Source organism: Hypomesus nipponensis, chromosome 22 (assembly GCF_054491055.1).
Source record: "Hypomesus nipponensis isolate SF chromosome 22, ASM5449105v1, whole genome shotgun sequence".
Classification (NCBI taxonomy): domain Eukaryota; kingdom Metazoa; phylum Chordata; class Actinopteri; order Osmeriformes; family Osmeridae; genus Hypomesus; species Hypomesus nipponensis.
In genome coordinates this window covers 12527501-12542108 of record NC_140382.1, presented here as the reverse complement: position 1 = coordinate 12542108, position 14608 = coordinate 12527501, and the positions used below count along the sequence as shown (strand labels likewise).

Genomic DNA, 14608 nt, shown 5'->3' with positions numbered 1-14608 from the left:
AGAGCAAGTGGGGGTTGTATGGTTTTGATGGATGATTGAGCCTTTTACAGTCAGACCCCAGGGGGGGGGGAGAGAGAGAGAGGTAGAGAGAGAGAGAGAGAAGGCAGGGGTAGAGAGGTAAAGAGAGAGAGAGCACAGGCCAGCAGATGTGTGTGTGTGTGACTACATACAGAACCATCCCGTGTACATTGTGTGTGTTTGTGTGTCTGTAGGGGTTAGTGTGTTCCGGACATGGAGAAGACACTGAATCCGCTCAGCGTTAGACACAGCTTGGAGTCTATAGTCAGAATACTGTATGTTCCTTTACATGAAACCACACTAAAACTTCACTGATGCTACACTATGCATCTTCACACTACACTCATACTCACAATACACTACTGATACACCTCAAATGCACACACATAACAAAAACATATCTATCCAAAAATAATACAATAACAAAAATAGATGACACATTTTGGTTTGTCTCTCCAACATCCCCTAAAGATGTATATTTCTCTCACTACCTTTCTTCCTTTCTCTCTCTCTCTCTCTCTCTCTCTCTCTCTCTCTCCTTCTGTTTCTGCGCATTCTGTTTCAGTAACCATGATGTCAGAAAGGAATCCTGGCTGTCAATCTACTACATAAAATGACAAAGAGGCATATGATTTTACATGTCATCCCTCTCTGTACCACTAGCACACACACACGCACGCACGCACACACACACACACACACACACACACACACACACACACACACACACACACACACACACACACACACACACACACACACACACAGGGGAAATGATCTGATTAGCCATATGCTGGACAGTTGTCCAATGCCAAGTAATACTGGGATGGACAAAAACAGCTGGCCCAGTATCAAGCTCACTTCCCACACACACATACACACAATCACACACATACACACAGTCTCACACACACGCACAATCACACACATACACACACAGATAAACCCCAATACCAAGAAAAGGCTGGAACAACCTGATCATTGCTTCCCACGTCAGAGGAATGGGGGTGAGTGTTTGTGTGTCTGTGGTTTGTGTGTGTCTGTGCGCCTGCAAATGACATTGAATGGAACAAATCCTCTACCAAGACCAACATTTCTCAAAAAATGTTTTGTGGTTGACATATAAGTACAGTATTGTATAGCTAGATGTGCATGCATTTACAGTATGTGTGTGTGAGTTTGAGTGGTGGGTGTGTATGTGAAATAGAGAAATAGGTGATAGGTAGAGGGCTTACAGTCAGCATCAGCGAAGAAGAGGAAGCTGAGGAGGAGCAGGCCTGGGCTGGCAGAGTGCATTGTGGGACATGTAGGCACCTGCATGCTGTGGCAGCATGTGATCTCACTGCCTCAGTGACCAATAGGATGACAGGATGGAGCCCTCACAACCTGGAGAGATAGTGATAGAGAGACAGAGAGACGAGAAAGGTTAGCCTGAGACACTGGGTGGATTTGTACCTAGAACACATAATGACAGCAAATACCAAGCTCACTTAGGCACACGCACGCACACACACGCACACACACACGCATACACACACGCATGCACACACACGCATACACACACACACGCACGGCTCCCTCCAGGCTCTTTGTTCCAGCGGTGCAGCTGCCTCTCCTATTTTCACCTCATTAGCACCATGCGGTTTGTGTGCATGTGTGTGTGTGTGTGCCAGATACATGATATAAACAAACAAATACAGTATTGCATTTGGATTTTTGCCCATCCTCACAGTATTGCTGCTATGTTGACATCTAAAGCAAACTTGAAGATCATTACAGAATATGCAATATATTCTGTCATATTATATGTTTTAATCTATACCCAAGTGTAAGAGGGAGTGAGAAAGTGAATGAAAAAGAGAGTATTCTTCTTTATCTATACACTTCGTACTGTACATGCAGTCCCTGTGTCTTAGATTTGTGTACCAGTCTGTGTGTACCTGCATACTCTTACATTATAAATAGGACTGTGTGCTTGTGTGTGTGAGAGAGCACAGACTAGATAGTTATCCAGAAGAGGACCAGTGAGAAGAGCCTGGTCCTAATCCTCCCTTCAGAGCAAGCCTATGTGCTCCCCAAATGAAACCAACCGCTTCGAAAAGAAAAATGGGGGGGCAAATGGAGGGGGTTGGGTGGGACAACAAAAGAACTCCCAGCTCAACCGAGGCAAAGTCTGCCAACACACACACACAAACACACACAAACACAGGATTTTCCACTTAGTTTAGTCCAAAACAATTGCTTTTTGGAAAACCTAGTTATATCCCTTTACTCAGATTGGCAATGGACTGTTGAGAAGAGGCTGAGGGAGCAGAGAGGGAGCTGGACAGGACCATGAGTTCACCACGTGACAACCCTGAACAGTAACACAGCATTATGGTGGTGACACGTAGCTTTTAGCTAATGCTACTGTCACTGGTGCTATGAAGAGCTTATATAGTGTTGGATGGCGTGTGTGTACGTGTGTCAATGTGGCTCGTATTGCATGGCTCTGTTTCTTTTCTCTTTTTATCTATGTCTTGGCCTCTCCTCTTTCATCCTCCTTCTCTTTCTCTCTCTCTCTCTCTCTCTCTCTCTCTCTCTCTCTCTCTCTCTCTCTCTCTCTCTCTATCTATCTCTCTCTTACTCTCTCTCTCCCTCTTTCTCTCTCTCTCCCTCCCTCCCCATATCTGGTATCTTAGCCTCCTAATTAAAAGGACAGGCTGTGAAATGTGCCTTTAAATTATGCAGGAGTCTATCCCATGGACATTATAAGGAGGACCACACACCCACACACACACACACACAGCAGATTATAATCTGGAAAGAGCCAGCCCACAGTGCCACGGCAGAGAAACATCATTTGAGCAGATCCAGGGCCAGACGTTGAGCCACTCGTGTCCATGAGTCCCTATCAGCCAGCTGCACACTGCTCAGCCCTCCAGCCCTCCATCACACTTATCTCTGGGATGGCTTCTGACAGAGCGCTTCACCAGGGGAGGATGGAGGGAGCGGACTGAGGACAGCATGGAGGGAATGAGACGGAGGACAGGATGGGAGGAACGAGATGGGGAGGCAGAGGAGAAGAGCGAACGCCGCGGAAAAGGAGAGAGGAGAAGCGGGAGGATGGAAGACGTGAGGATGAGATAAAGACAGGGAGAGGGAAGGATGGGTGATGGGATGACTAGAGTGGGCGGAGGATGAGAAAAGAGCAACTACAAAGAAAAGAGAAGGAGATAGAGAGGGAGAGAGAGAAGAGAGATAGATAGAAGGAAAGAAAGAGGGACAGAGAGCCCAGATCCTAAAAAGCACAGCTGCAGGGCAACTCTGTCCCGTAGAGAGAAAAAGTCAGTATCTTCATTTAATACGCCAACGCTAGCCTGAGCCACCCAAATGTAATTAGACACACTAATTAACTTATTCCATTCGTCGCTGAATCCGAACGACTGGAGACAGCGTCGCAGAAAAATTAGATGTTTTTGTGTTTACCAACGTCCAACGTCATGGCAACCCACGCAGCGACACCAACACTAATGTTAGCACAGACTGCCGCCGATACAAATCTCACTTTGCTGTCCATCAGGGGTATCAATTTGGGAGTGGCGAAGAAGGAGGAATTGTCCCTGTAAAGGATGACTCACAAAGGTTTAACTGAACTGTCCAGGTCTCAAAGAAACGTTCATGCTGGTGGATGTTTTTGTTAGACATTGATTTGGTAAGGATTGGCTACTACCAAAAGGTGCCCTTGTGAGTATAGAAAGTGGAAAGGACACACACATGCACACTGCAGGCACACAAATACAAGTAGGCATACACAGTAGGAAAATAAATAGTTTAAAGGGCACTGTTTATCCTTTCAGGCATACTTGACAGTAGTGTCTGTGGGGACAGAATAGAATGACACACCATGTTAAGAGAGAAAGAAAGAGAGAAAGCGATTGCAGTCTTAATTACCTCTCCCTATAGACTGACTCACTTGTATAGTTGCCTACAGCGTGTGTGTGTGTGTGTGAACATGTGTGTGTTCCTTGAATTAGCACTAACGAAATCAAGTCTTCCAGGCACATTGGGGTTACACAAACTGTATCACAAAGTACCAAAATAGAATTAATTTAAAATGTTATCTTTTCCCCAGTTTTGGGGACATTTTCCAAAGAACTGATGATATGAAGGCGATAAAATTGACTGGCCTCTCGCCAAAAACTCTAGCCAATTATCACCCTCGGCATTCTGGGTATTTAAGATCTCAGCCCCAACAGGAAATCCATACTGACTCAGAGGAAGAGAAGAAAATGTGCTTGATTGATGTTTTAGTCTGTCTGGGTGTTCTCATCCTGCTCCTCTCTCTCTCTCTCTCTCTCTCTCTCTCTCTCTTTCTCTCTCTTTCTCTCTCTGTTGGCTCCATTCCCTGCCTTGTATGTTCCCTTTTTTACCCTATCATCTCCCCCTCCCTCTCTTTACTCTCTCTTTCTTTGCCCTTCACCATAATATCTCCAAACAACCAGTCCTTTCCGACAGTAAAGGACTCTGTTATGACAGCTTTTCAAGCATGGCTGGCTCTTCTATTAGAAGAACATCAATCCTGATCCTCCATTTAGAAGAAATACTTAATTAATACATTCTTACATTACCCAGAATTATACACCCATTGTGCAGGAGGAAGGCTTCTGTCTTATTGACAGCCTTCAGCGATCTAGGCTGGACAGGGGGACCAGTAAGACCAGGCTTGGGAGGGACTAACACAGCTGTGAGAGCCCAGGCTGTGGCTGGTCCCTGGCAAGAGGCCATACAGTCTGATTGAGTTGGGGAGTGAGGGACAACAAAAAGAGAGCGAAAGAGAGGGTGGAAAGAAAGAGTGAGTGTGTGAGAGAGTGTAAAAGAAGGGAGAGAAAGAGAAGGGCGAGATAGAGAGAAGGGGAAAGAGGGACAGAAGGAAGCACAGAGAGAGGTGGGGAGTGGAGTGGATTAGTAGGGGAGAAATCAACAACATTTAATTACCCATTTACCCAGCCTTAAATGGAACATTCATTGAACATTAATTGAACGTCACATTAGTGAGAGGGTCATGCAGCCAGCAGTGGAGTAACAGCAGGAGCTGTGTGTGTTATTATATGTGTATGTGTAATTATGTGTGAGTACTGAACACTATTCAACATGTATCTTCAACATATTTTTGTTGCTTGTGTCTTAATGTGTGTTGCATGTAGGTTTATGTGTGTGTGTGTGTGTCTTTAAGTGACTTTCTGTCATTTCGATTATTCAAGCCTTTACCAATAGAGGGTTCTGAACTGAAGGGGAAAGTGCATGTCAGACTCAGTCATCTTTGTAATGTGTTTCAGTGTTTGGATTAAAGGATGGGTGGATGGATGGATAGACCGATGGGCATACTGCTCTCTTTGTAAGTGTAGAATAAAAGACAGCCTATAGACCAATTATCACCCTACGTCACACGACTGTCAAGCAGGCTCAACTGCGCATGTCGGTTGCAAAAGACAAACTTCTCCCGGGTCTATTACACTTGGAGTGTCGATCGGGTCATCATATATCTCTGGCCACTGGATTGCAGGGCTTGACATTAACTTTTTGAGGCACTTGTCCTTTGGACAAGTACATTTACGTTTCACTTGTCTATGCACAAAAGTCACTTGACCCCGATACCTTTAAATAGCCTGACCAAGTGATCGGGCAAAACTAGCCTTGCTAACGGAGGTCGCTTTCTCAGGCAAATGATGAAACAGGTTTGATTAAAGAAATCCGAGATGTTGGATAGCAGGCTCTTATCTACATCAGACGTTTTTGGTGTAGAATGGAGTGAAATACAACATTGTGCACACTGGCAGTGAGCGACCCGAGTCTGACTGAAGCTAACGTCAAAACGGGGACGCAGTCTCACTCAGATTGCCAGATTTAAACAAATCACAAAATAATCGGACCAGCTGGCTAAAAGCAGAATTCCCATATCTCTTGAAAGCTGCCCTGCTCGACTTTTTAGATGTAGAATTGACTGTTAAACTGTGAAATGATGAACTTTGTGACATGAAGTGAAGACATGGCTGCCGCCTGACTGTGCGGTCTACCGGGCGACATTCTCACTCAAATTTCAAGACTTTCGTGATCCAAATAAAAAAAGGCTGTCCTCCTCAACCTTTTTGGCCTTTTTAAATCTAACTATTTGTATGATCTGTGTGGTCCTTTTGCCGTTTTAAATGCTATCCTTTCCCGGTTTTCTGCAACCACATTGCCCATGCATCCCGAATGTTTACAAACAAATAATTGGTCTATATATACAGCTCTGGAAAACATTGAGAGACCACTGCACCTTTTTCTTTCATTTAAAAAAAAGTTGGGAAGGACAATTTTGAGGGAGGAACAGAAGGGTAAAATGTAATAAGAGGCCACCACATATTTACCCATCTGTTCCCCACTCAAAATTCTCAACCTTTTTAAAAATGAAAGGAAAAAGTTGCAGTGGTCTCCAGAACTTTACATGTGTTTTTTATGTGTTTATGGTGTGTGTGTGTATGTGTATATATATATATATATATATATATACACATACACACACACACCATAAACACACTCGCAGACTACTCCGTCTGTATAGTTCATTCTCCACCTTGATTGGCATACACACACAACCTGTATGATTGTGCTTTCCCACAGAGGGTTTTAGACCACAGGAACATCATACCCTCTCTTACATCTACTAAAAACAGGATCTTTTCTTCAGAAAGTACAAGGAGGTTAGAGGCTAACTCTTCACTTACTGGTCTGATTCTACCTTCATATACTGTCTTGGCCACATCTCTATGAGAATATTCATATGAAATTCATGATTTCTTGATAGATTTGATCAATTTTTCAATTCATATGCACCATGTTGTCAATTCTTGTCAATAGTCTATTATGTAGTCGTATGCATTAGCCAGTATTGGCCTTTCTGTGTCGGCACTCTAATGTGCTGTTGGCCTGATAACCATTACACACACACACACACACACACACACACGCATTCCTATACATATACACATAAAAGCACACACACACACACAAGTTATTGACCATACTTCCTCATTGAAGCAGACTGAGTGAACATCCTGTGCTTTCTAAGTCACCCTCGTTGCGAATCAAACCACTCTGCAGTTCATGAACCCGGATTGGCTCCATAAACTGCATACTTTGGTCATACTGCGGTGCGCCACCGGTCCAGAGATGGACGCTCTGTTTCGCAATCAGCATATTTTCCATGCTTTTTTTTTGGACACAATGATGGATTTCACTCCCTGGGCCACCACAGAGCGTGGTTTTGAATGCAACGGGCAGTCATCTGCCTCTGGACAGTTGTTGTGGTCCTCGATCTCCCACGTTCACCCATCGTGGATGTTCACACATGGCGGACTCATGACACGACTACAGAAGGTCAGATAAAGGTTGAGATGGAGTCCAGATAAATCCAAGAATACATGAATTCAGAGCGTGTTATTTAGACCAGTGCTTTCTGAGATGGTGTCTTCCGTGCATGTGAATGAACACTGGAGCCTGTGGCTCACGTCTGTAGTCCAGTTGAAGGTCATTGCGGGTCCAGCAGGAGAGGGGGTACAGAAATACAGACCTGATCAATTGTCTCAGATGTCACGCACGATCACGGATGGAGTCGCGTCTCTCTTTCATCTGCTGGTCGATGTCTGATCGATAGAGATGGAGGGCGTGAATACTGTGTGTGCGCAGCAACTCTGAGTCTTCCAACGGTGTGAGAGTGTGTTCTGACAGACGCAACAACAACAAACGCCCTAGGGTGACACTGTGCCAGATTGTGAAAGTGACATGGGCTTCTACATGTTTCTATGCAGAAAAGTGCATGAAAGTGAAGTCAAACAGAGGGCGTGAGGGGACAAATCACCATGAGACTGTATATGTCATGAATGCTGGTTTGAATATTCCACAGTTCCCAAGGCCCCCCCTCCTCTCCAGTAGCTGCTAAGAGCACATGGACAGAGTCTCCAAGCCTGCTGCTGGGAGCAGAAATCAGGATCCCCAGAGAGAGAAAGGTGGAGAAAGAGAGAGAGAAAGGGAGGGAGGAGCAGGAGGGAGACAAAGCCAAAGGAGAATACAGAAAAAAAGGGGTGGAAGAGAAAGGTATCGTGAGAAAATGCAAGAGAAGGCAATGAGCGTGGGGAAAAAGAGAAAGAGAGAGGGAAAGAGAGGAAGGGGGGGTGAAACAAAGAGGAAAGGAGAGAGAGAGAGAACCCATATCCCCTGAAGCTCAATAATTAAGAGTTGGAGGTCATAAATAAATGATAGGGGCTTTTTCTACAAGTGCTCGTCTCAGAGAGGGGAGAAGGCAAGACGGGCAGGGCACTAAGTACACCACCGATTAAAAATGGATGCCTCGAATGGGGGGGCCCGTCCACGGCGCAGGAGAACGTTGTGACAGCAGTTGCCTTGGTAACCAGGCGCCCAAATGGCCCATGGTTGTCACGGTGAATCACATCATACAACCTTGCTCTCCCCGGTGCTGGGGGCTTCCGACCGTGATGATGTCAGAGCGGAAGTCGGTGTGTGTGTGTGTGGCCGTCTGTGTGTGTCCATCCGCCGTTAGAAGTTCGCCCTACTTTTTGAAGTCCGGCTAGTTTGGGTTGCTGGTTTGATTCCCTGTGGGTAGCTGCCATCTGCTAAGTGACTGTATCATAGTGACAGGTGAGAGCATGACTCCTGTCTGACACAAGTCTGTCGCTTCAGTCAAAGATGGCTTTTGAAAAGCCCGGAAGAGAGGGGGGAGCAAAGGAAAAAAGGAGAGAAATAGACCGACAGAAAGCTAGTGTCTGTATGTGTGTGTTGTGTGAGTGGTCCATAGTGGAAAACCAAGTCTATTCAGTACAATGGTTACACACACACTGGGTGTGAGGATGATAGATGTGGCCAATGCGTATTCACTAATGATGTCACCGGTCAGTCCTTCCTCCCATTGGACAACAGTCTCGGCGGTCATGGGAGGGAACATTTGAGGACACCGGCATCCAATACAACAGCACAACATCCTCAATCTGAAGTAAATACGACAATACAACACTGACCGTAATCTGGGATGAATAAAACAGTAACATTCTTGAGATTAAGACTGATATGGAGATTAAGGGAAACCATGCAACGTTAATCTGCAACCCTTGATAGAAAATAACTAAACTGCAGCCTACTCTGAATCAGCAAAGTATCTCATTTACCTGAAGCACAAGCCCAATTGAAATTAGCTATAAACTACTGGTAATGTTAAACACTTAAATAAAACTACATAAAGTGCAGAACCTTTGTCAAATTCATCTTTCAGCTAACACATGAACTGTGCTGACAGTATGAATAAGACTGGACATGATTGATAGCTCATTGCTCAATGATACTGTATAACAATATTAGTATTTCAGAAGGCGTTTCATTAAAAGGGTGCTTTTGTTACTTCTGCTGGTGTCCTGGCTGAAGCCAGATAAATCACAAAGCTGGCTTCATCTGAGGCATCGTTCGTGATGGATAGAAGCATGTGTATGAGAGGACGTGGAAGTTGCCCTTGTCAAGATATTGAAGCGACGGGAGAAAAGAGAGAGGGATGAAAAGAGGGGGGGAGGGGATGCGGTGTGCCTGTCGTCTGGGAAGAGAACACGAGGTTTAATATGCCATATGAAGAGCCTCGTTTGTCACCTGTTTGTCTTCATAAACAGACATGTTCACAATGCCGTGTGTGTGCATGTGCGTTTTCCACGTGTCTGTGTCCTGTGTTTGTGTAGTGCCTTCACGTGTGTGTGTGTGTGTGTGTGTGTGTGTGTGCTTCTGTGGTATAATGTGAATGTGTGGGCTTGTGTATGTGACTGTTTTCTTTCCGCAGCCTCGGGGGCTAAACACTGCACCTTAAAAAAGGAAACTCTAATTGAACACGTCTATGAATGAATGTGCTTGATCCTTATAAGGATAATGTTTGCTTTGTGAAAGTCATTCCTGAGATGCTTGAACTATAAAAGAAAGAAATGGATACTGAGACACACACACATCCAAAGGGCAGACTACACAGTATAGTTCTGCACAGCATTCCTTCTTGCATGGCATCCAAGCAGTACTTTTTCAAATGATTGTGTTTGAACACACACACACACACACACACATACATGCACACAAACACATGCACAGCTCCCGCCACAGTCCATCTTCCTTGGCAGAGCTACTGTGTATCCTCACTGGATTGGTTCAAATCAATGCCAGCCGGGACTCTCCAGTAAGCCACCATTTCATTGGCTAGGCTCCAACCCTGGAAACACTGTTAAATAGCCTATGAAGGGATTTGTGTTGCCAAGCAGTTTAATTTGTATACACACAGGGACAAAAATGTTAAAAAGGTAGTATGTGTGTGCATGTAACAGAAATAGAGGAAGAGAGAGGGGGGGGGGGGAGAGGAGAGAAAGGCCTAGAAGCCAAAAGCAGAGTCTGACTCAATCTTAAAGCTCAATAGGAAATGAATGTGGAATTCAGACCTCATTTCAGTGATTGTCATATCTCATCTGGACTAGCAGGCAGCATACGCTTGCTGACCAATGTCTGATAGATCTCACACAAATACACACACAAAGATTATTACACAAAGACTAGGATTATAATGTAATTTGACGTTTCCTAGCTGATATGCTGATTCACCAGGTTGAAACCAGTCTGGCCTGCCAGTCCAATGTGTGTGTCTGTGAGTGGGTACGTCTGTGTTTGTGTGTGTGTTTGTGTTACATGGTGACACAAATCCATCATACAGGCTTGTCTGTCTAAAAGGAAAAGACTGGGGCCAGGCACACACACACACACACACACACATTCACACTCAAACATATGTATACACACACACACAAACACACATTCACACACACATGAGGGAGAGGCAGGCGCTTTTGGGTCAGGGGGGTGAAAGTGATGAACAGATGGAGAGAGAGACCTCCCTGATTAGAACAAGGCTTTGGGAAGAGTCTCTCCTCACTCCATCACATGTCTATATGAGACACATCAGAGAGAGAGAGAGAGAGACAGGGAGAGAGAGGAAACAGTTACAGATTATTTATGACATTTAACAAAGTTAAGTTAACTTGAATCAAGACTTGGAACAAGGCACCTTGTTCCTGGAGAGTTAACCTCCTGTGGGTTTCCACTCCTATCCCACATGTGCTTAAAATCATTCCATTATCAACTGGCTGAGTATGAAAAGTAGGTGTAACTACACTAGACTGAGGGAAAAAAGACAAGGCTGTGGCACCGTGGCTATCTAGGAAACAATTAAATTTTCAACTACACGCACGCTCACAGAGAAATAAAAGATGCTAGAGAGATGACTTAGTGGAGAAGTTAGACCTCACCAATAATGCTTAGAAAAAACTCATCCTGTTCCTCTTCACTTCTTCTCACAAGTATAGAATGTTAATAGATCTTCACGCTTAATTTCTAGATTATAGATTAACGTTCACTTGCTGCATTGTTGAGCGGTTCTACTCTGACAAGGCTTCTGCACTGTGGTAACACTGCGCAGTGTTGTGTTATATCAATAGTACTGTACGAATGTGGGCTTGAAACACTGGACACCTAACTGAGCATCTCATTGGTTTATCGACGCTGATGCCGAGAGAGAGAGAAGGGGTGGGGGCAGAGAAAGAGGAAGAGAGACAAAGAGACTGTGACAGGAAAATCTGGGGGCAGGGAGACAACTAGTAAGAGAGGTAAAGAGAGAGTGAAAGAGAGGGATTAATAGAGATAGAAAGACAGATGGTAAGAGAATAGACAGAGAGATAGAGACAGGAAAGACGGGTCTGTAACTTTAGAAGACTCAAAACGAAAGTAACCTTGTTATTTCAGAGAGCCCCCCCTGCCTCTCAGCTTCTTAAACAGGAGGAGGAAGAGGAGGGGGAGGAAGGGAGGAGGAGGGGAAGGGAGGAAGACAGGAAGGGAGGAGGATATGAGGGGAAGAGGTGGACGTAATGGATTTCTCTTAGCTCTGGGTAGGCTTCACTGAAGCCCTGAGGAATCCGATACACCCTCCGCGACGCCCAGAGATGAAGCTGATGGGCCTAATTTAATCTAGAGATCCATGATCCCTGCTTCGCTGCTTCCTTTCTCTGTGGAACTTTCTGGAATGGGGAGACTGTATCAGCCTGCTGAGACATCCCTGGACACATTAGGCCTTGCACACACACCGCACACACAGCGCACACACACACACACACACACACATACCAGGTGTATCTGTGTGCTGGGATACTGTGCATGCATCTTGGCTAAATCCACATGGGTACCGTTTCTGACCTATTAAATGCACACACACACATACTACACATCCTGGCAACATGCCCTCAATGACATGACACTTTAGGTTAACCTACTATATTAATATCTACGCTAGGCTGTCCCTTATTGATGACATCATGAGCATGACAGTTGAGGACAGCACACTGCATAGTAATTACATGGCAGTGAGGAGATTAAACACACACACACACACACACAAAAAAAAACACACTCACACGGACAGTTCAGAATAGTAGATTACCCCTTCTCTAAGGACAATCTCTACTAGACCACAGAAAACTATTACACAACAGAGAGCTGATGCTAGCACAGAGCAGGATGCTACCACAGACACACTCACACACACACATTCACATTCACACGAACGGCTGGCCGAGATTTGATCCTTAGGGACAAGGGAATGGGAAAACATAACATCATTCGTGAATACAGAAAAACAAGAGCTTGGATTGGTGCCCAAATATCAATCATCCGACATGGGAAGAGTGGATGACAATGGAGTGCGACAGATAGAGGGATGACAGATAGAGGATGAGGAAAGACAAAATGGCAGACAACAAAACGTTTAGTCCAGGTGTCTTGTCACTGTTTCCTCAGACAACAAGGACAGAAAATCCTAAATGACAATTCAAGAGAACAAACAAATGCCTGGGGCTTGAGGCTTAGGTGATTCTAAAATGAGAGAATTAGACAATGGAAGCCATTTTGGCTCTGAGGCTGCAGGTCGGCCTGTTGGGAGCAGGTCGAGGGAGAGAGGGAGGGACTGGGTCAAGGCTGGACCTGCGCCACGGCTCAGAGAGCACTGCCATGGAGGATAATGATACAGCCAGAGTTCTCTCTTCATTCACCACACACACATAAACACAAGTACGCACATGCGGATAGGCCAAAAGCAACACTCAGATCTGAAATTCGACAGTGTGAAAATATATGGTCTGAAACACGTCTTTGTCAGTTAAATACCGGTGCATTGAGCTGTCTTGACTGAAACACCAGTGACATCCCTGAGCTGGCGCCCAAACCAATGGATGGCCCCAAAAATGTTATTTGACCTGACCTGGCCATTGAGAAAGAGATTGTGTGTGTATGAGAGAAGGAAAAAGAGAGAGGGAGCGAGCGAGCGAGATAGAGAGAGAAAGATAGAGAGAAAGAGAGAGAGAGAGAGAGAGAGAGAGAGAGAGAGAGAGAGAGAGAGAGAGGGGGGGGGGGGGAAGGGGCACAGAGCAGGAGACTCATGGCAGGAGGCTGGGTGTCAAAACAGCCAAACAGAAACAAATCCCACAGAGAGAAGTGATCTGTCCATCCTCATGCCTGGGTACAGCTAAGCCAAGGCAGATTAAACCAGTAGTTGACCAAAGGGATGGAGAGAGGGGAGGGAGGGGAAGGAGAGAGAAATTGAGTCGTAGACTGCAGAGGGGGGAAAAAAGCTTTGTGGTCTGGCACTCGCCAGCTATGCCGAAATCAAAATGCCTGCTATGAAGATATAGTAGGAAGAGAGAAAAGAAGAGAGAGAGAGAGAGAGAGAGAGAGAGAGAGAGAGAGAGAGAGAGAGAGAGAGAGAGAGAGAGAGAGAGAGAGAGAGAGAAAGAGAGAGAGAGAGAGAGAGAGAGAGAGAGAGAGAGAGAGAGAGAGAGAGAGAGAGAGAGAGAGAGAGAGAGAGAGAGAGAGAGAGAAAGAGAGAAAGAAAGAGAGAGAGAGAGAGAGTGACTTCGGAATAGAGAATGGAGATGGTAGATGTACTGAGCAGAAAGCATCTGGCTAAGAGTGAAGGTGGTGTGTGGATTAGAATGACTATTTCTGTGTGGATGTGTGCGTGTGTTTCTATTTGGCATGTGTGAGTCTGTGTTTCTGTGTCTGTGTGGTTGGAAAATTGAATTGTTGTGGTTCTGGTTATATCCCTCAGAGTGTCTCTCTCTGATTTGGAACAGAAGGGGGGCTGTAAGAAGACACACACACATCCACACAAACACCCACAATCTAAAGAGAGGGAGGGAGAGAGAGAGAGAGAGAGAGAGAGAGAGAGAGAGAGAGAGAGAGATAGGTAAGTCTGACTAAATTTTTAATATGGCACCATATGCTGCTCTCTACAGGTAGGGGCAGGTCTGATATTAATTACTCAGTCAGAGAGATGTGTGACTGAGTAATGTGAGATGTGAGAGATAAAAGATGGAAACACACAGAGAGAGAGAGAGAGAGAGAGAGAGAGAGAGAGAGAGAGAGAGAGAGAGAGAGAGGGAGAGAGAGAGAGAGAGAGAGAGAGAGAGAGAGAGAGAGAGAGAGAGAGAGAGAGAGA

General features: G+C 45.2%; 1 protein-coding gene across 5 annotated transcripts in view; it reads right to left on the bottom strand.

Annotated features, from left to right (window-relative positions):
* The window catches only part of ptprdb (protein tyrosine phosphatase receptor type Db), a 66565-nt gene that overhangs the window by 40611 nt on the left and 11346 nt on the right, over nt 1–14608 (bottom strand). For all 5 annotated transcript variants that reach the window (XM_084686647.1, XM_084686646.1, XM_084686648.1 and 2 more), the window contains one exon: nt 1254–1404. In XM_084686647.1, the coding sequence (XP_084542773.1) occupies nt 1254–1338 (85 nt within the window). In that variant the 5' untranslated portion in view covers nt 1339–1404. The remainder of the gene's footprint in view (nt 1–1253; nt 1405–14608) is intronic.